The 22,273-nt window shown below is 42.7% G+C and overlaps 3 protein-coding genes across 9 annotated transcripts in view; all 3 read right to left on the bottom strand.

Annotated features, from left to right (window-relative positions):
- The window catches only part of rfng (RFNG O-fucosylpeptide 3-beta-N-acetylglucosaminyltransferase), a 23,192-nt gene extending 21,024 nt beyond the window's left edge, over positions 1-2,168 (bottom strand). Inside the window, exons 1-2 of one of the 2 annotated variants that reach the window (XM_086270948.1) lie at positions 1,779-2,168; positions 408-587 (exon numbers count right to left, since the gene is read on the bottom strand). The gene's annotated coding sequence lies outside the window, so the exon portion shown is untranslated. The remainder of the gene's footprint in view (positions 1-407; positions 588-1,778) is intronic. The other variant, XM_086270947.1, reaches the window with a different exon arrangement.
- Positions 2,169-3,419: 1,251 nt separating this feature from the next.
- On the bottom strand, positions 3,420-15,540 carry LOC147309025 (protein NLRC3-like). Of its 3 annotated transcripts, XM_086272834.1 has the most exons (12): positions 14,471-15,540; positions 13,775-13,883; positions 13,359-13,472; positions 12,841-12,919; positions 12,470-12,692; positions 8,956-10,753; positions 8,686-8,853; positions 7,266-7,439; positions 6,933-7,106; positions 6,634-6,807; positions 5,449-5,495; positions 3,420-4,906 (listed from the first exon to the last, which is right to left on the bottom strand). In XM_086272834.1, exons 2-12 carry the CDS (start codon positions 13,861-13,863, stop codon positions 4,344-4,346), a joined length of 3,603 nt encoding a protein of 1,200 aa, XP_086128960.1. In that variant the 5' UTR covers positions 13,864-13,883; positions 14,471-15,540; the 3' UTR covers positions 3,420-4,343. The 3 variants fall into 3 exon arrangements, with proteins under 3 accessions (XP_086128960.1, XP_086128961.1, XP_086128962.1); XM_086272836.1 differs by lacking the exon at positions 5,449-5,495 and having other exon boundaries at positions 4,792-4,906; positions 13,775-15,540; XM_086272835.1 differs by lacking the exon at positions 12,841-12,919 and having other exon boundaries at positions 13,359-15,540.
- A 139-nt stretch (positions 15,541-15,679) lies between these two features.
- The window catches only part of LOC147309024 (V-type proton ATPase 116 kDa subunit a 1-like), a 30,641-nt gene continuing 24,047 nt past the window's right edge, over positions 15,680-22,273 (bottom strand). For all 4 annotated transcript variants that reach the window (XM_086272837.1, XM_086272838.1, XM_086272839.1 and 1 more), the window contains one exon: positions 15,680-17,713. In XM_086272837.1, the coding sequence (XP_086128963.1) occupies positions 17,620-17,713 (94 nt within the window). In that variant the 3' untranslated portion in view covers positions 15,680-17,619. The remainder of the gene's footprint in view (positions 17,714-22,273) is intronic.

Below are 22,273 nucleotides of genomic sequence, written 5' to 3'. Positions count from 1 at the left end.
GACCGAGACTGTCGGAGCTGGGGCTTCGAACCGGCAACCTTCTGATTACAAGGCGAACTCCCAACTCTTGAGCCACGATCGCCACTTCTCCTCTTTAAGCCAGAGAGTCAGAGCACAGGACCGTTCTCTGCTTCACCTCATCCCGTCGTACGTGAGTGGGGGCAGCTGCGGTTGCTGTTTTCCAAAGTGTTCCTGATGCAGTCTTTTCCACCTGTTTTGAATGCAGGTCCACCTGAGCCCCAGACCAGGACTTTGTCACTGCTGCAGAGACGCTTCCCTCCGTTTGAATGCCTAAAATGCTTGCACAGCCACACGTCTCTGCCATGCCCCTTCATTAAAACAGGACATTACTTTTGCACGTGTCACTTTCTATATTTTATATGATATTTTCTGTGTGAAGGACTTACTAAGTGCTTTGCCTTTTAATCCTCCATTTCACAGCTGGATTGAGCTCGCCTGGTTCTCCAATGAATGCGCACATCTGTTTCCACTACTGGATTCTCCTCCATGCAAAGGGACTCCCTTAGTTGCAAAATGGTGAACGGGATTTGCTGCCAGCCCCCATCTGAAGCGGTTCGACTGCAGTCCTACAGAGTGAGGGCAATCCAGCATTTACCAAGAAAATCAGAGTGCATGATCTGATCTGCACACAGACTGCTGTACTCAGCAGCAGCTGCTCTTCAGACAATAATATACAGCATGTGTGTGCAGACAGCAAAGCAACAACTGTATCCCAAAACCCTTTCAGTACAGAGGAACACCTTTCAGCGTTGCTCACGTCTTCTCTTTACTTCTCCAGCCTGCTGTGGCAGACGGCACCGAGCCTGCTTCCACCAGAGACCGACCTGATAAAGGGGACGTCTTTTATCCCACTGTCACCAAGTCACAAGGGACCGGGGTTCCCTCTATCTTACTCTATAAAGCACCTTGGGACAACAGAACTGACGACCGTCCACAACAACATGAAATTCCCCAGCACAGATGGAGAGGACTTGGCCTTCTAATGTGAAGACTGGCTCCTTTTGATGGTTTTCTTTTATAATAGTGTTAAATGGGACATTCAGAGGGAAGATGGTCAGACAAAACTAATAAATCATTTTTTCATCCATCATCTTCCACTGATCCACCTCAGGGTGATCTAGAGTCACCAAACGATCGAAGCACCTTCATGTTTGGACTGTGCAGCAAAACCAACCCTGGATATAAATCAGTCAGGGACTGGCCTCCCCAAAGCCCACAGCTAAACATTACTGAAGCTGTGCTGAATAAAGCCATTATGTTTGCATATTTCAATGTCAGTGCATTCAGTCATTGTACCCCGTTGTCTTCTTTCTGCTGTTCTCTGTAAGAGTCACCAGCAGCTCGGTGTCCCTCCACTGCACATGTCCAAACCCTCTCTGCCTCCAACCCTGTCCATCACGCCCAGTGAAAACGTGAGCATCTTCAGTCTCTTTGTCCAAACCACACATCACAGCAGAGCTCAGCACCTACATGCAAACCCTGCCTTTCACGCCTGCTGTGATCCTTGTGTCACAAACCAGCCACTGTAAACGTGCTCAGTAAAGAAGTCGTTCAGTGTTAGCTCGGCGAATAAACCCCTCCAGCTGTGAACCACTGGGAACATCCGAGAAGAGCCGTAAACAGGCAGACTTTCGTGTCTCCTGCGCCACGCGCGTGAACTTCTTGTGCTACAACAAGCGCTCCTTAAATGGGAAGATTTTAAAGTGGAGTCTGGCATGGTGGAGGAGCACAGGCACCGGGGCTTCGCACCAACTTACCGTGAAACATCAGAGCACACGCGTTTACCACAGGAAACACCAGGAAAGCGCCACTGCAACACAAACGATCCCGGGTTTGTTGGACGGTAAACAGCACCTGGACCCGTCTCGTCGTCTTTCCCCGGTGTGCCTCCGCTCCGACGGCTCTCGGCTAGCCTGACGGTAGAAAAAGCCCCCTCCACCGGCAGAGTTACACTCTGTGCCCCGAGTGAGGGTTAGCCAAACACTCCACAAACGACGCACTCACGTCAGACCCGCACCGGGTTAACCACGGTCAAGAAGGCTGTTCCGGTCAAACCTTTCAAAATAATGAATACCACGAGCAGTTTGTCGTCGATGTCGGGATCAGCCCGTGTTTGTCTGCTCTGACTTCATTTCAACAGGAAATAAAACTTATGAGGACTGTGACTGAATCAGCTCTGTAACGCACAGCTTTGATGACGTTGTAACCTTAGTTTTATTTCCTTGTTTTAAAGGTAAATTCCAACCTTTGAATGTAACCAATCACCGTTTGAATGTCACATGGTTTGAAATGATCGTGTTAAATGTGCATCTTTTTATTGTTGTTAAAATGTTTCAAGTTCTACCTCAGCGCCCCCTGCCTGTCATGTTTGTCCACTGCATCAGTGGCAAAGCAGACTGAGACAGCAGGGGTCAGCGACCTACCAAAATAATGTCTATTTATTAGAAATATCAATAAGCTGATGTGTCACGTTCTTAAGCCTTACAATGAGATGAAACAGCCTTCACTGTAAGGTTCAAGGTTCAAGGTTCTTTATTATTTGTCACATGCATAGTTATACAAGTATAACACACAGTGAAATGTAGCCTGACACGCTCCTCGACATGTGCAAAAATTGGTGGGGGGGTGTAGAGGAAGAACATTATATATATATATATATATATATACATATACATACACATATAGTATATACACTGGGTGAATGTGCAGTAGTAGCAGCAAGCAGGTGAATTCTGTACATTAATATGAATAGATATCTGACTATTTTACAGGATAGACAATATAAACATATTTAAAATTAAAGGAATTTGAAATGTACATTGTGCCTTGGTTTAGTGTGTCTGGAAGAGTCCTGTCTCAGTCAATTATAGATGATGTGAGAGGGCGGGTGTGTGTGTTTAGGGCACGGATGGCTTGGGGATAGAAGCTCCTCTTGAGTCTCTCTGTCCTTGCCCGGAAGATGCGGAACCTTCTACCAGATTGCAGAAGTTGGAACAGTTTGTTGCCAGGATGGGACGGGTCCTTCAGTATCACTAATAAGTGGAAATAATTTAAATCTTTGACCAAATGTAACTTCTCTGCAATGGATTTTTAAAAATGATTATTTAGTATTTTAATTTTGCCATGTCATTAGAGTAATACCATATTTTGTTGCATTTAGCAAATAAGACGTACAGCAACAAACAGCTCTGACAATGGTCCAAGACAGATTTTTTTCAGCATTTAAGCTACACATGAGTGAATCATAACGATCTGATAATTTACAGTTTATTCAAGTAAATAGGGAGTCCTCTTCTTCAAAAGAGTTGGTGTGAAGTTTCACTAGGTTCTCTGCTGCGACCAACAGTTTTTATAGCATACATGATTCCCTTAGGCTGTGTCATTGAAAACAGTGCAGATAATACCCTTCTCTTTATTTATACATGAAGCCAAGTGATACAAACAGCAATACAGGCATGTATTAAACGTATAAAGGCCTGGATGTCCTGTAATGCTCTTCTCCTTAATTTTCCATCTTTATAGTCTATTAGTTTCACGTTTATTGTCATTGGTGTTACCCAGGCTGAAATACTGTTTCTCACCAGCCTCTACAGTGCAATAGTCAATACAATTTAAAAAAGAAAAAGTTTTAAAAAGAGCAGTAAAAAATCGTAACAATAAATGGGGATAAAGAATATAAAATCTAAATTCTAAAACAAACACAAGTCTAAACAGTCACACTCATACAGGTAGCAGCAGCCCTTTCACAGAAGGGGGTTGTTAAAGTAAGTAGTGTGTGTATCTGGGGAGTATATTGTGTGTGTGTGTGTGTGTGTGTGTGTGTGTGTGTGTGTGTGTGTGTGTGTGTGTGTGTGTGTGTGTGCAGATAGGGGGCATCACAGTCCGATTGTGGATCTTACAGTGTAGCTGTGTGAGTAGCTGAGTGGATGGGGAGGGGGCACAGTCCATTTATCAGTCTCACAGCTTGTGCAAAGAAGCCTTCCAGCATCCTGGTGGTTCTGCAGCTGATGCTCCTGTACCTCTTGCCAGACGGCAGGAGGAAGAACAGGCCATGAGACGGGTGGTGGGGGTCTCTGATGATGGAGATAGCTCTGTGTATGCGGCCCTGTTTGTAGATCTCCTCCAGAGGCGAGAGAGGGGCACCAACAATCCTCCTGGCAGTCTTAACAATGCTATTCAGTTGTTGCTTCTTACAGGACTTGCAGCTGCCAAACCAAGATGTAAAACTTTGTGTCTGTTATAGTCCATTATAGTCCATGTTTGTCAGTTATCTTCAAATTATAAAATGCTTCAAATAAACGTGTAAGGAAAGCAGTTTGTCTCTAGTCTTCTGCATCCATCTGACATAGAGACACAGAGTTGTAAACACCATAGGTGAACTCTGACCGTATCCTGAAGATAGGATAAAGAGGTTCGGTGAAGCTGCAGTGGAACGTGTGGATGTGTGTTGGTGTATCAAAAATGATTCTGTAGAAGGATACAGTGCCAGCAGACCAGTCCAAATACACTCCCACTCTGTTCGTTTCAGTGGAGGGAGCAGGGCTATCTATGATCCGGACTGAGTTATTATGCCATGCAGAATAATTGTCAGCAGAACAGTCCAGACTCCAGGAGATGTTGTTCCCACCAATACGACTGTCAATACCATCACCACTCCTTTTAATCCCTCTGTAAGTCACTCCTATAGATACCAGCCCACTCCAGTCCACCTCCCAGTAACAGTGACCAGTCAGGCCACGTGTACACATCAGCTGGTACCAGCACTCAAACCTCTCAGAGTGATCTGGATACAGCCATTCCTCGTCGTCATCTGTCACAATGTTGTTTTCTGTCAGGTAAAGGTTCCTGTGTACTGTGTTCGGGTCCATTTTGAGTTCACAGGCGTCTGACGGCAGATCAAAATGAAAACAGAACCGTCAGAACCGTCCACAGAGCCAAGCACTGATGCCAGTCACATCACATGACTGCATCACCACGCAGATCACATGACCCAGAGCAAATTAATCCATTGTTATATCAAATTATTTTATACTACAGCTTCAGATAAACAATTAGTAAATGTACTGCAAGTCAGCAAGTTTAAGGCATAAAATCTTAAAAGGTAAAATCTTTTTGCCAACTTAATATTAAGAAATGTGATAACAACACATCGGTGCTAAAACATGAAACAAATCTTTTAACTGTGAGCTAACAGAGTTCAAAGACATTTGGTAGGCATCAAAGAAATGATACAAACTCTACATAATCAAGTTTGATCATAAATGTATTTAAACCTTCACAAAGTCCAGGTCATAGATCTGTCTTTTCTTTAGATGAATGACACTCGGTGTGTATATATATATATATATATATATATATATATATATATATATATATATATATATATAAGCTCATTTTAGCTTCATTAATCAAGCTAAAAACACTTACATTTCCTCAGTCCTGGTTTCAATCGTTGAGCTCCGCAGCTGTCCAGCCTGGAATAATAATTCAAACAAAGAGACATGAAAATGTTTTCATACATTCGTTGGTTTTGTTTAGCTGAGTTTGGAGGATAAGCAAGACACGATGTGCTTGACTAGCTAAAAATTTGCATCTCAGAACAGTATTCTGTCCTCTAAAAAAATCTGATTTATTACTTCCAGGCTGGACGACTGTAATTCATTATTATCAGGAAGTCCTAAAAACTCCCTGAAAAGCCTTCAGCTAATCCAAAATGGCTTCCTGTTAAATCCAGAATTCAAAATCCTGCTCCTCACATACAAGGTCTTAAATAATCAGGCCCCATCTTATCTTAATGACCTTGTAGTACCATATCACCCTATTAGAGCACTTCGCTCTCGCTCTGCAGGCCTACTTGTTGTTCCTAGAGTATTTAAAAGTAGAATGGGAGGCAGAGCCTTCAGTTTTCAGGCCCCTCTTCTGTGGAACGAATTGTGGATTTGGGAGAGAGAGACAACCTCTCGACTTTGAAGATTAAGGTTCAAACTTTCATTTTTGCTAAAGCATAAACTAATGGCTGGATCAGGTGACTCCGAACTCTCCCTTAGTTACAGTGCAATGGGCCGAGGCCTCCGTGGGCTTCTTCACTCCCCTCTTCCAAATCTCTAAATGTTTATACACCTCTCTGCATTTAATGGTTAGTTATGATTCATCTCTGTCTCCCTCCCCTCACCCCAACAGATGGCCCCGCCTCCCCCGAGCCTGCTTCTGCTGAAGGTTTCTTCCTGTTAAAGTTAAAGTTTTTCCTTCCCACTGTTGCCAAGTGCTTGCCAATAAGGGTTTGTTTGTTGATTTTTGTAGGGTGTTCACCTTACAATATGAAGCGCTTTGAGACAACTGTTGTTGTGATTTGGGGTTACGTAAATAAAGTTGAACTGAACTGGATTGAGTGGGTGGCTATGGTATTGTTTGACCTTGGTAAAGACTTTTCTGATGGGTTTATTGCCTCAGTCACTTGTATTAAATAGAACATGATGTTTGTTTTGTACACTCTTGCTCCAGTTAGGGTAACCAAAAATGTTTTTACATGTGACTGACAGGTTGCTTGTAGTATCCATAGGTTGGTTTCTGAAGTCTTAATTTGAATAAGGTTACGAGCACCTGTCTTCCTACCTTAGAGAGTCCAATCTGCAGTGTGGATCCTGCAGTGCAGCAGAGAAGAGCGTCACTCCTGTGGGTCCTGGGTGATTATAACTCAGATCCAGCTTTCTTAGATGAGAAGGGTTTGAACTCAGTGCTGAGCTCAACGAAGCACAACCCTTCTTTGTTATCAGACAACCTGACAAGCTGTAAACATTTCAACATCATTGGGTTTATCTGTTTGAAATTTTGCATTAACTGTAGAAAATGTGTGATATGACAACATTAAAAAACTTGAAATAACAAAAAACAAAAGCATATTCTTATCTAACCTGAGAGTTTCAAGTTTGCACTGAGGACTCTTCAATCCACAAGACAGCAGCGCCACTCCTGAGTCCTGCAGGTCATTATTGTTCAGGTCCAGCTCTATCATACTGAATGACTGGCAACTGAGGACTGAAGCAAGAGCTTCACAGCTTTCATTCGACAGGCTACAGCCACCCAGCCTGAAGAAAAAAAAGAATTCAGTAAAATTTATAAGAAATCCAGCAAAATAGAATTTTCAGGACAAACTAGACCCTTCAGATTCTGAATGTTAGGCACCACAGGTTCAGAAGTGCTGATTTGAATATGAATGTTGTCACATGTTGTTGAAAAGCTCTTACCTGACAATCTTCAGTGTACACAGTTGACTCTCAAGTGGCGTGAAGAGATACGTGACTGCTAAATCAGTCAACTCATTATTATTTAGATCCAGCACTTCCAGAGTAGAGGACTGACTGCTGAGAACTCTGGAGAGAGTTTTACAGCTTCTCCATGAAAGCTCGCAGCCATTTAGCCTGAAGACATAATATTGAGCATTCATCAGAAATGTGGAATAAAAAAAATACAGAAAAAAAAACAAAACAAATTTCAGCTCGTACTAATGAGAATTATTGAAAAATATTTGAATATAGATTTATTCATTCAGGGGTAGGTTCAGGTTACTATGGTGTCATTCATCGACACTATACATTTTCAATACAAACAGAGATAACAGAAAAGCATAATATTGCATAATGAAGAAATAAATAAAACCAAAAATGCCTCCTCTGTTTCACAATTTGATTTAAAATCATGTTAAATGAAATCATCATGGTTTATTAAGGTGGAAATAAGACAGCGTTGTGAAACATGACTAAGCTTCTCAGTTTGTTTCAAAGTTCAGTTTGGAATCTATAATTGTTCCGAGGTATTTGGACATTACACCATCGGACCTTTAAGGGACATGATCTTGAAGAGCACAGCCTCCATTTATTTTAAAACCACTAACAGGGAATCTAGCCATTTTTTTTAACACTATTTGATTTTATTAACTGAAGTCCCCTCATTTCAGTGTTCCTGTTGAGATGTATACTTTAATTATATTTAATTAAATACAATTACATTTAAGTATTGATTATTCTGAGCTCTTGATGTCCCCATTTACTGTGTTTTTCTGTTAAAGGTAAAGAACCCACATTAAACCTGTAATTCAGCGTTTGTTTGGGGTTGTTGTTTGTTTTTTCAGAAATGAATTCTTCTTATTATATAAAATTTAGATTTTGATTTATTGAATTACGTTTTTTGGTTGCTGTAATACAGTGGTTCTTTTAAGAAAAAATAAGATCTATGTTTTTCTTCTTCCTAAGATAATCTATCAAGCTATCAATCTATCTATTGGGCTGTCTGTCTGTCTGTCTGTGTGACCTGTAAATTGTGCGAACTGCAGCAAAAGAACGTGGATTAGAAATAATCATCAGTCTATTTGTATGCTATTTAGCACCAAGAATATTCACTGAGTAAAGCTTTTACTTTGATCTGGCCATTATTAGATTATGGGGCCAAGTTTAGACCTGAAAGCACAGAGTGGCCTTTAATGTTTAAATGGATCCAGCTGAAAGTTTAAGAGTCTCAGTGTGCAGCCATCACACTAAAAATTAATGGTAAGTATGAAAATACACATATGAACTTATGGAGATTAACAGTTTCCTGACTTTCCCTGTTTCATTTTCTAACCTATATATTTAAATAATACAATTTTAGTGTAAAAATTCTGAAACCAACCTGAGAACCTCAAGTTTAAAGTTTTTCTCCAGATCTGCAAACATTGTCCTTATGCCTGAATCATGCAGGTTGTTGTAACTCAGGTCCAGCTCTTTTAAACTAGAGGACTTGCTAAGAACAGAGGACAGTGCTTTACAGCTTCTGCTCAAAAGGTTACATCCAATCATCCTGATGGGGTAAGGAAAAAAACAAGTAGGAAGTTAATCATTTTTTCTCTTTCTTTACAGTATTTAAAGTGACAGTGACTTATCTGGTCGTGCATGAACATACAGAGATTTACTGGAAGCTTTGACCACTGGCAGCAGCCACATAAGACCTTCTTCAGAAGCAGAGTACTTCCTCAGGTCAAACTCATTCAAATCTTTTTCTGAAGACAGTAAGATGAAGACCAAAGCAGACCACTGAGCAGGGGATAGTTTAACCGTGAAAAGATTTCCTGATGTCAACGACTGTTGGATCCTTTCCACTAGAGAGTGGTCGTTCAGCTCATTCAGACAGTGGAACAGGTTAATGCTTCTCTCTGGGGACAGATTCTCCCCAATGTTCTCCCTGATGTACTTGGCTACTTCCTGGTTTATCTGTGAGTTTACGCCTGTCTCTTTGAGTAGTCCTTGTAGGAGAGTCTGATTGGACTGCAGTGACAAACCCAAAAGGAAACGTAGAAACAAGTCCAAGTAACCATTTGGACTTTGTAAGGCCTGTTCCACGGCACTCTGGTAGAAGAGTTTCAGTTCATATTGATTAGGCTTTGACATCTGAGTGGTTGTTTGCTCCTCTTCCAGCAGGTTGATTCCAGAGTTGATGAAGGTCAGATGGACGTGAAGAGCAGCCAGAAACTCCTGAACACTCAAATGGACGAAGCAGAACACCTTGTCCTGGTACAGTCCTCGCTCCTCTTTAAAGATCTGTGTGAACACTCCTGAGTACACTGAGGCTGCTCTGATATCAATGCCACACTCTGTCAGGTCTGATTCATAGAAGATCAGGTTTCCTTTCTGCAGCTGATCAAAAGCCAGTTTTCCCAGAGATTCAATCATCTTCCTGCTCTCTGGACTCCAGTGTGGATCTGTCTCAGTTCCTCCATCATACTTGACCTTTTTCATTTTGGCCTGAACCACCAGGAAGTGGATGTACAGCTCTGTCAAGTTCTTGGGCAGCTCTCCTCCCTTCTTGGTTTTCAGCACATCCTCCAGAACCGTAGCAGTGATCCAGCAGAAGACTGGGATGTGGCACATGATGTGGAGGCTTTGTGATGCTTTAATATGGGAAATGATCCTGCTGGCCTGCTTTTCATTCCTGAAACTCTTCCTGAAGTACTCCTCCTTCTTCGAGTCAGTGAACCCTCTGATTTCTGTTATTACGTCAACACATTTAGGATCAATATGACTGGCCATTGCAGGCCGCGTGGTTATCCAGAGTCGAGCAGATGGAAGGAGTTTTCCTCTGATAAGGTTTGTCAGCAGTGCATCCACTGAGGTGGACTCTGTGACATCAGTTAGGATCTTATTATTTTGAAAGTCCAGAGGAAGGCGACACTCATCTAGACCGTCAAAGATAAACACAACCTGGAAGTCTTCAAATCTGCAAAATTCTGCATCCTTTGTTTCAGAGAAGAAGAGATGAACGAGTTCTACCAAGCTGAACTTTTCCTCCTTTAATCCATTTAGCTCCCTGAAAGTGAATGGAAATGTAAACTGGATATCTTGGTTGTTTTTGCCTTCTGCCCAGTCTAGAGTGAACTTTTGTGTTAATATCGTTTTCCCAATACCAGCCACTCCCTTTGTCAGCACTGTTCTGACTGGTTGATCTCTTCCCAGCAGCGGCTGAAATATGTCTTTACAGGCGATTGTCTTTTCTAACCTCGCACGTCGTCTAGATGCTGTTTCGATCTGTCTGACCTCATGTTCGTCACTGACCTCTCCGGTCCCTCCCTCTGTGATGTACAGCTCTGTGTAGATCTGATTGAGAGGTGTTGGGTTTCCTACTTTAGTAATTCCCTCAAACAAATGCTGGAACTTCCTTCTAAGATTTAATTTGAGTTTATCCTGGCAAATGGATGCACCCACTCCTGTTGGACAAAAAACAAATGAGATGGTGTTAAAATTTCAGAACAATGAACAGCTGGTCAAAATTTAAAATATGAGGCTTTTCTAGCAGAGGATAAAATATAATCTGTTTGATAACCACGACAGCTGTGTGCTTCTCTGTGCTTCTCTTGGGCTGGCTGCTTCAGTCTGTATGCCAAATATCACTGGGCAAAATAAGAAGCCCAAGTTGCTCAGCAATGCCTCCACTGCGGAATTAATTCAATTCAGTTTTACCTATACAGTGCCAAATCACAAGAATCGTTTCTTAATGACTTGCTTTGTGAAATAAAGGTCACATTGACTCATCAAGTACTTTTAAATATACTTGTAATGTTTGTACAGACAATGACTAACCGTGTGGATGATTTCTTATTTTTAGACTCATTAAATAGTACGTTAGCCGCAGAGAAATCACTGGGTTATAGTGTCATATCCCAGTCGTTGTACACGACTACGTGCACCCACAACAGACTGAGGCTTTGCATTAGGGGTGGGCGGTATAAACAGTATATGGTAGAAACAATATGAATTTGACCAACGGTAGGGATTTTGACTATACCGCTCTACTGCGATAGTGCATGCTGATGATGTCATCAAGTGCCTGTTTTGGTCAAAAGCATTGCAGCAGCTGCAAGAAAAATCATCTGCAAATTATGCCAGTGACAGTAATAGTGAAGAGATGAAGCACTTTTGGAATATGAGGAAAGCCAAAAACTGTGCTTCCTCCACTTCTGTACCATTGATTCATTAATGCTGAATTCTCTGGCAGCTGCTCTATTCCCATGTTGTTGCAGTATATTAATGACTAACCTCGTATTGTGGATGGATTATCTCAGTTGTTCTCCTGACTGAAGTTTGGTCCATTTAGAGCATCCTGCCATGCGATTGCATTTGTCCCTAACCATCGGGAACCCTCATGTTAACTTTTATCGATTGGAAAAAAGTTAGCGTTCATCCTCCAGCTTCACTGTGTTTATATATATATATATCTGCTATATATGCTAACATAGCTGTGTCGCTAGCAATCACGTAGCACATCATTATATACCAGCTAGCCCAACTTCAGTAACCCTACAAACATCACTGCATGTTTAGGTGGAAGCTAGCGAGCTAACTTCCTGCTAACTTCTAACGCTGTTGAATTTAATAAATTCTGTTTTCATGGATGCCTGGATGTTAAACTTAATTGTTACACCTGGTAAAGCAGCAACACTGATCATTTTATTAAAGGTGAAATAATTTAGACAGTTTTTAACTCTCAGTGATGCTGCAGTGTTTGTTTGACTTTGGGACCTAAAGTGGACGGAGTTTAGGACCCAGATTACTCTGCGAGGCTCCTGACTACAGTAGCCGTAATGCTCCAACAATCCATCAAGCAGTGCGGCTTCGTAGCTTACCAAAGTCGTACTACAACATTTTTGACAGATTTTTGAGCGCCGTGTAGCACATGAAATCGGTTTGAGGTCAGTGAGCACAACCAGAATTCATACATGAGACGCACCGGATTGTAAGGCACACTGTTGATTTTTGAGAAAATTTACGGACTTTAAGTGCGCCTTATAGTGCGGAAAATACGGTATACAGAAGAAAATAAATTGTGATATATATCGTTACCGCACATGCTTCAACCTATACTGCGATATGGATTTTAGGCCATATCGCCCAGCCCTACTTTGCATCAGTGGGAGTGCCCTTACTGCTCTGCAAACAGACAGCCAGCTCCTCCTGGTTCATCCCCCTCAGAAAGTCCAGTGTGATCTTCACAAAAGCCTCCCTGGTGCTCCATGTCTGCTCTTCAGCCTTAGAAGCTAACACATCCTCATCCTCGCTGTCCTTCTCTGGGCAGGTGGAACGCTGCAGAATCCTCTGAAACCTTTTAAGCTCATTCTTCACAAAAGTGATGATGTTCTCTTCAAGCAGCTGGAAGACAATATTATAGGAAATTATCTTTCAGCATTTATGCATGTATTTATTTATGCATTGTGCACATATTCTCCTCTGTCAGGGGAATGTCATTGAGCCAATTAGAAACAGAACAGTGATGAAAATGTGCTTTAGACTTTCCCACCATAAAAACTGAGTCCAACGTTGTTTGATGCTGCTGAGCAGACTGACAGCTATGAACCTCAGACTTTTGTTGCCTGACTCTGCGAAGAGAGCGCACACGTGCACACATCCACAATTAACATTATTAAATGCAGTAATGGTCAGTAACACTATGGATCACTGCATAAATAAACTGAAAGTTGAATATGTACACAGTTATTTCTGGTATCTGTCCTCTGATCGGCACATATTCAGCACAGCACGGACCAGTAGGTAACGATAAAGGGTCTACAGGTGTCTACAGGTGTACGTGGGATTAATGAAATACTAACTGAGCCAAATGAAATGCAGAACAACAGTAAAGTGGGCGGGACACTGACAGTTTACATCAGCTAAGTGTAGGAGTGAGGACAGCAGTGTGCTATGAGACGCTCACAAGTCCCTGATGGAGTGGACATTTAACCCTTAGGTGCAGCATTAGTGATGTTTTTGAAAACAAAGAGGCAGGGCTGATTGCTTTTATGACTTTCAAAATGTTACCTTTTGTCAACAGAGAGGTTCCCTTCTTTGAAATTTAAAGGCGGGTCCATAGACCAGTCACTTTTCATGGACATAGAGCTGGACAGAGGAGAGCCTGCTAACTGCTTCGGCATCCTGGTAGGGAAACAGCATACTGTATATTAAATTTCAAAGATATCAAATCCAGTCATTATGTGTCAATGATTTTATTATACTTACTTTCTATTTGTAAACATTTGCTTTAAAAACTGATTTTTTGGATAAACAAATACATAGAGGGACATAACTTGGTGAAGCCCACATGGTTACTCCACTTCCTTTACAACATGGCTCACTGTGTTTGCCATGGGGGGAGACCCCCACAGAGCATTGCCTCAGGATTATTTTAAAATGAAATAGTACTAGTTTGTATGCCGTATAAGAAGTTCTTGTCTCACCCCGTAGCTTCATTGCCCAGGCAGGCTTCCATGCTCTTGGCATGTTTAGATGGTGTGCCCCCCTCCTCTGTGTCTCCACACTGACTCATGGCTGAGTGGACCACAGTGTCTTAACACATGAACACACACAACAACATGAATGCTGGGCAGCTCAGTTACGAACACGACACTGTGCTGGATAATAAAGTTAGCGCCCAAGCTCATGTCATCACCTGTTCACTCACACAGCTCAGCAGCAGCTAGTTTCTGTATTTCACCTGGACCCACAGAACGGGAGCATGATCAAAGTCGACTTTGATCATGCAGAAATAGAGTCATATTAAAACATACCGACATCAGATAAACTATATCCAGTAGAATGAAGATGCACAAATACGCAGGACGCCATCTACTTCCATTAGATATTTGCATCCTATGCTGTGAGCTGTTATACTCCACACTGTGCCATTGGCCCGATATTACTCATAGCTTGATAGCGCAAAGCATGTTATGTGATTAAACACTGCAGATGGAAATGTATTATATAAACTATGAAACCAATGAAACGACGCTGGGCCCGCAGTTCGGCCCACTCCCTGCTGACTGTATCTGCCCTCTTACCTGTTCAGCTGTTGCACATTTTACATACAAGCTCAAATGTACATTCAACATTGTTACGTTATGAGTGGTGCTCGGTAAAAGAAGACTTTTAAATACCTTGTAGCCAGAAAAACGAGCCGCAGCTCTGCGTAGAAATGAAACCGAAACTGTTTTCAGTTGTGAAATGAGGAGAGAGCTCAGCAGTGACACCCTGAGGCAGAGACGTGATCACTGAGATGTGACCAGAATTATTTCAGTGGTGGATTTCCACAAAATCATCTATTCTTAGCCATTTTATTTACAAAGCAAGGAGAGACGGGCATTTGTCGATAGGCAGATTTGGAAAGGATGTGCAGATGGAAGCGTACTAACAAGTAAAGGGGGCTGAAAAAGGCTCCCGGAGGAGCTGATTAAGGAAGACAATTGGAGAGGAGGATGAATCAGGAAGTGTAGAGGAAGGCGGAGGAAGTGAGAGCTGCTGTAAAGAAGTCGATGCAAAGCTGTAGTAACCTTGGCCAAGATACTAACCCCGGTGGTAAACGGTCTCTGATGCATCCATCAGAGTGTGGACGCTAGAAAGAAAGCACCACTGCATAGAAAAAGTGTGAATGGGTGTGAATAAGGCATGTTGCATCAAAGTTTCAGTGCTCGGGGAGAGTATAAGAATCAGGAGAAAAGAATGTTTCCTATGGGAAAGATTCATGGATGCAGTGAAGGACACGCAGAGGGCTGATGTGAGGAAGGAGGATGCTGGAACGGGGGAGATGGAGGCAGATGATGTGCTGTGGAGACGCCAAGAGGGAGCAGCTGAAAGAAGACGTTTTCCTTTAGAAAAAGCCTGCAGTGACATCTGTGGTCCGACAGCATGGAGGAACTTTATATACAGTCAACAAGTTGCCCTGCTGTGGTATGGTGGAACAAAAGCAAGGAATGAAGCTAATCATAAGGATCAACTTCTGTTCATCAGAGAGGAAAACACAAAAACTTGTGTGTAAAACAGACATTTCTACTCTCTAAGGTTTATGTGACTTTCTGGGAATGCTGGTTTTATTTTACAGAGAACTGATGGATCATTAGGATTTCTTACTTCCTATAAGATGCTGTGGAGCGCCTACGATTGCAGGTGAAGGCACCATGGTGATGTACCCCAACAGGAAGTTGTTAGTCTGGTTGAAAGGCGGAAACTAATCGGAAATCTATCACAATAAAGTGTTCGGACTTATCATCTATTTACAAAAGAACACACACACACACACACACACACACACACACACACACACACACACACACACACACACACACACACACACACACACACACACAGCATGAATCCCCAGGTGTCTGTTTATTATTAACACATTAACACTTTACACTTCTTGTCACTGTTCAACATCAACAGCACGTCTGATTTTTTTCTCATCCAAATGGAAACACGAGTTCATTACAGCACTTCAAATACACGTTCCCATAAAACTAAACACAGGGATGATGAAAATCCAGTTCAATAACAGCTGTGGTGATCAAACCAACATGAATGCCGACTAACGGCTGACTAAACCTTAAATCTCAGACATACTCAGGAGTTGGAGATGCTGGACGCTGATTTCAAACCATTAAATAAAAGGCTAAAGAAACAAAGGACAGTCCTGAAGTCTATATGTGATATTATCTTCCAAGCTTTGAAACAATCAGAGGTGACGGTACAGAGTTTGGACAGTTCCCTCTTTAACTGGTTTACAGCAGGAAACAGAGACGGAGCAGGTTACAGCCATACACTAATTCAAACCAAACATTCACTTTAAAAGCTGCAATGAGATTATGATTCTAATGCTGATATCACATTGTTAAAGATGCTTTAATCCTGGAATACGTGACCTGTGAAAACACTCATCACAGCTGAGGTGTTGTCACTGCAGGAGCAGGATCTTCAGTGGGTTCCCAGTGAAAACTCTCCCAATAATCACGGTCTGCGTGGAATCAGTCCTGAGAGTGCAACAGCTCGACTCACAGCAACAAACAGCTCAACGTGCTGTTTCATGTGCAACAACAGCCTTAGTTTGTGATCTAAACTCTCAAAGATGGAGACGTGCATGTGCATAAAGTCTCCTTTGATATGTGAGCATGTGTGACTGAACTGGCAAAGTATGTGACAATGCATCACAGGTGATGTACGGGGACTAAAAACAAATGCTTGTTTAAAAAGTTAGAATCAAACGGTGAGAACCTCGTCACTGTGTAAGATGGACACTTACAGGAATGATCACAGTTGTGATCGAGCAAAGAAACATCGCAAAATATCTGACAAAGCCGACTGGATGTTGTCTCACTGAGTCAAAGTTACAAAACCTACATTCTGTATTTCCAGTCAGCCAAAGCATTTATCATGAGATGTACCATGTGATAAGAGATCTGACATATGTACAGCGGAGTAGTGCTCCACCACTGGGGAACCAAATATTCATACAGAGCTTAATCAGTTTAAAATCATTTAGGGAGTAAATGAGCGATCGCAGCGCCGCCCGATGTTAGGGCCAGATTTAGTGCTAGTGTGAAACCTTCTGCTGGGGTTCACCAAAGAGGGCAAAGCTCCACGTTCACATACGAAGCTGCCATCAGATTATTTCAATGATTACCTGCAAAGAGCAACACAGACGACTGGAGCGAGGTGTGTCCTCACAGAAACAATACAGTGTAAGCACAGGTTTTACACACATCTGTGTGAAAGCAGCACAGCAGCTGATGAATGAGAGCAGGTGGGGCTCGGGTTCAGCTCGGGTGCAGCTCGGGTGGAGCTGGTCTCCAAGGATAGAAAGATGATCCAGGGAGCAGTGAGCTGTAAGCAGCATGTGAGAACTAATGACGACAGTCACACAGACAGACGACTTTATGTCCTTAAATCCAGCGAGACGCGATCATTTATTTACGTTTGATTGTATATAAACTTGTGGGCGACCGATGATGCACCTCTGCATACACGTAACTGCTGCATATGAAAATATTCTTTTGTTCAGCTTGATTTGACCTTTGTGAAAATGTTTGGACTGATTGTGTGATATCTGTGTTTCAGTCTAAATGCAAAGACCAGGTTTGTGGGTATAAGCCCAGGAGTACGCTTCACTTCACAGGGACTAAACTACAGCTCATACACAATAAAGCTTCACAAAGTGCCACCAGGGGGAGACAAAACACTGCACTGGGGCTCATGCACGGCCACACAAACACAGGACGGGATCACTGAAGACTGTGCTGGATGGGCCGAGGCCCGATCACTCGTCGAATCTTCCCTCCAGGATGCTCTCGAACGAGAAGGGGACAAACTTGAAGCCCTGGCCCGAGTAGAACTTGTTCTGGAACTCAACCCTGAAAGAAAAAGAGAGAAGACTGTTTGGTTAAATATCCACACAAGCATGTATGAAAGTTGTCCCGTTAAAGCCTTTTTAAACTAGTCAGAAGCTCCACATGTCTCCAGCATGTACACCCCAGAGCTGGTTCCTGCCGCTTGTTTTAGCCCCGCCCACAGAGGCTGTTTCTGTACTTGTGGCTTTAAATGAAACAAGCCGCTGCTGCCCACACCCTTTCCAGTGCTCTGCCTTTCCAGCCATTCCCAGCAACGGAAAAGAAGATAAAACTCAAATTGGGAGTTTGGATTGAACCTAAATGCAGACACAATGTTATTTATATAGCAACAGTGCACAGCAACAGTCATCTGAAACCCACAAGCAGCACTTTGTGATGTTGGTCAGTTACAGCAGGAGGAGGAAAGAAGTATTTATGTGTTATTATCAAAGCAACCTCAGTGGGAGGAGAGTGGACGAGAAGCGATCTGAGTTTTATTTGGGCTCTAAAGTCAGTGACAGTTTGGTCAGAGATGATGAATGACCCGACCAATCAGGTCCGAGGGCGTTCTCACAGCTACAGTTCGTTTACTTTGGTCCAAATCAGCTGATGAGTTTGTAAACTTGTAGCGTTGTAGTTGCACACTTCACTTCCTGCCTAGCTCCTGGAGTTTGTTTGGAGCCGTACCATTTTCACTTAGGGCTGTCCTCATTAATGTCTGTGTGTAGAGTTATTTTGAGCGGACAGCAAGTTGACACTGTTACACAAGCTGCACACTGACTACTTTACATTGTATCAAGTGTCATATCTTCAACGTTGTGATGAAAAGATATAACAAAATACTTTTTCTCACTTTTGTGAGATACAGCATGTACAAGGACGTTTAAATGGAGGAACACGCCCTCAGCTCATCCATTATTGAGACATTTATGATGAAGCAATCAGGTGCATCAATAAGCTGACAGCCAAAGCCATTGTTCCAGAGACAACTCCTTTTCCAAACATATTCTTCATGCACATCGGCTCTGTTTTAATCTGGGACCTTCTGGTGTGGTACCGGTACAATCGCTCCATTGCTCTGACTGTTGCAAACAGAACACACTGCAAAGAAGTCTAGAAACCTGCAGCACGTGTATTGTTTGACCTCAGAGCTTCAGAACATCACTTCTGTTCAGGACAAAAACAAGTGAGGATGATAAAATTCATCTGTCCGTGTGTGTGAGGCATTCCAGTAAACCTTCCCACACAGCCGCTGAATTATTCCCCGACCAGCAATGTGAAAAGGATGATCGTAAGAGTGTGTGTGTGTGTGTGTGTGTGTGTGTGTGTGTGTGTGTGTGTGTGTGTGTGTGTGTGTGTGTGTGTGCGCGCGCGCTCTACAGGCTTTAAAATAAAATGATGAAGCAGGTCAGTTCGAGACTTCATGTGTCTGATACTTGGAGTTTAAAGCATTTAAAGCACATGATTGTGAAATAAAACTGCTAGAAGGACCTGACGGTTCACTCCGTGTGACTCACCTCATTACAGTCTGTCACGGGCTGACTCAGTATCCAACCAGCCGCTGTGTTTTTTCCACAGTTAGGATTCTGAAAGCCTCCGGCCCTGACAACCCGTGATGACTTCATTTAAGAGGAAAAGCTAAGATGGTTGCTGGCCTCGGTCAGCGAGGGAGTGCCCAGGAATGTTTCCCGGCTGTGGCAAATATTTGGCCTTCCAGAGATGTGAGAGGGCAACACTTAAACAGAGGAAAGAAACGAGCGCTCCTCTCATCTGCCTCGCCACGCTGCCGTGGAAACAGATTCCTGAGCCTAACGTGCGCGACGCTTTATGGACTGTGGTGTGTTTGTGCAGACAGCTCATCAGAATGTGTGTGTGAGGCGTGAACAGCTCAGGGGAACATGGAGGCTCACTTTGAACATCATCATTTCCACTCAGTCACTCAGCTGTGTGAAAAATACTCCGGTGCTCCTTCTGAAGCTTACAGAGGTGTGCTGAGCGACACACTGACGCTTCATGAACCTTCACTGTGTGTCCCTGTGGGTGATTGAATAAGAAATATCTGAAGTTGCTCCAGACTTAGATACGAACAAAAGTGATGTACAGACACGGCCCAGGATGCAGGAGAAACACAACACATCACAAACACCAAACCTCTGACTTGTTCATCGCCCGTCCAACACTAACTGTGGCTGAGCGTGGGGAGGTCGATCCAACGTTAAATCCACACTTTCACATTCAGCTCTCTTCCACAACCATCTCCTGCTTCTTCCTTCTCCCATCTGTGGATAAAACCCTGAGATACTTGAACTCCTTCACTTGGGGCAGCAAATCCACTCGGTGGGCGGTCGACTGAGGACCACAGCCTCACTAGTGCTAACGCAGTACTCGGGTGTGAACCGCCCACTGTGACCAAGAGGTCATCAGTCAACAGAAGCACCCGTCTGAAACAAGTCCGACTCACTGCAGGACACCACACACACTGCAGACAGCAGACAGCATAGTTTGAGGAACTTTCAGCTAGGGCTGAACGATATATCGCATTTGCGATAATATCGCGACATGATCAAGTGCAATTTTCTAACCGCAAAGGCTGCGATTATACTCTGGACATGTCCAAATTCATGGGCTGCATCCTCCTGAGGCCGCATTTGTAGACCGATTACGTCACAGCGACGCGCCGAAGGCTGTCCAAATTACTACCATATCCCAGAATTCATAGCGCGGCCCAGCCAAACTCCAGTTTCCAACAATGGTGGCTGCTACTAAGTTTTAAAATTACTCATACTAATCTTTCTGGGTCACAAAATAAACTTTTAACATATTTTCAGGCGAGAAAGTAGCTGTGTAAACATCAAATATCTGCTCGGTTTATCAAGATATCCCATATTTGCAAAAGTGCTTCGACGTTTTCAGAGGCGTCTGCTACCCACCAGCTCGACAGCTAGCCGGGAGCTCGAGGGTTACTGATGCGGCCGAGAACGGCACAACTCCCGGCACATCATTTTCAGATCACCGCGGAGTTTCGCTGCTCGGGTTAAACGTAATATATAAGTCACTTAGACAACCTAAAAATGTTATTGTTGGGCTTTTTTCAGTGTTTTGTTTGTTCGTGAGTAAATCGGTTTGGCTGAGATTAAAGTTATTAGATTAGATAAAATAAAACTTTATTAATCCCCCGGGTGGGTTCCTCCTTGGTTTTCACACAGCTGACTAAACGTCAAACAGAAAACTTATTAAACAGAAGTATGAGACAGTCGAGAATTTACACCAGTGTCTGGTTATATTTTAGATAGCAAGAAGCAGACGGCCGAGTTTATTAAACTCCACCGAGACAGCGGTGACGCTAATCAGAAGGCTAGACCGTCCAATTTCACGCCTTTAAACTTTAAAGGCGTGTTTGTGTGTGTGTTTATACAATTGCTATTATGTTTGCACTTTATGTGTAATGTTACTGACTGCAGAGATCAGTAAGATGTGTGTATTTTTTATTTATTAGTTTTATTTATTTAATATTATTTTTTAATTGAATGACTGTCTAGTAGTTCACAGATGTCGAAAAACCGAGTGTGGTAAAGCCACTGATTTTTTTTATGTATATTTCTGCAATCTGCACATTGTACTGACTTTCATTTTAATGTTTACACCAGGGTTCCTTGTCAGCACTTTATGCTCAGATGTTTGTAAGCTAAAAATAAACTATTGTGTATGTTCAAATATACTGTTGTGATTGAAGAAGTTAAATAAAAATGTCAGTCATCAATTCATGCATCACCTCATGTCATCATAACAGAGGTCTGTCTTCCAGGAAAGAACAGTTTAAAATTAATGTAATATAGTATTGGCCATACTATATGATGTATTGCTTGTCTTTGTTTAATAATACAGAAGACAAAGACCTTAAAAAATAATCGCATATCGCATCGCAATCGCAATATTGGGGCAAAAAAATCGCAATTAGATTATTTTCCATAATCGTTCAGCCCTACTTTCAGCAGATGCTGTGACGTTACTGTCAACCCTTCTGGGGATGATACTCGTGCACGACCGCCTTAAACACCTAAAGTAACTGAACATCATGATGTGTACCGTTCAGACATGCTGGGAAACAACGCGTTTCTTTCACGTATCCTGCTGAACAAACTCTCCGTGTACGAGTCGCGCAGCTCTCACAGATCATGTCGCGACTGAAAAGCCAGAAGTGCCAACTTTGTAAGAAACATTCATTGTTGATGGACGAGGTCCAACAGATACCTTTGCTATAACAGGTCACATGAGCCAGACACACACACACACACACACACACACACACACACACACACACACACACACAGTGACCAGCCTACATGCTTAGATTATGGGGATGACATCATTATTGGAGGCTGCCAGTGCTGCCCCTCAGCCTATGGACGCAGCTATGGTACGAATTTGAAAATTCTCAGTGGTTTTCAGAGAAGTTGACCTTTGACCTCATTAGGTCGTCGGGATTCAAAGTTGTCCCGTCACCTTCTTCTTAAGCTGTCATATTCACTTCAGGCTGCGCTCAGCAGGGGGTCGCCATGGTGAGTGCCCCATGTGTGCGGTACA

The sequence above is a fragment of the Aulonocara sp. 'chitande type north' Nkhata Bay genome, linkage group LG18 (genome assembly GCF_057382095.1).
Source record: "Aulonocara sp. 'chitande type north' Nkhata Bay isolate Kocher_YH1m ecotype deep benthic linkage group LG18, A_spYH_male_GT1.1, whole genome shotgun sequence".
In the NCBI taxonomy this organism is placed as follows: Eukaryota; Metazoa; Chordata; class Actinopteri; order Cichliformes; family Cichlidae; genus Aulonocara; species Aulonocara sp. 'chitande type north' Nkhata Bay.
Note: the sequence above shows the minus strand (reverse complement) of the source record. Positions and strands in the feature narration are given on the sequence as shown.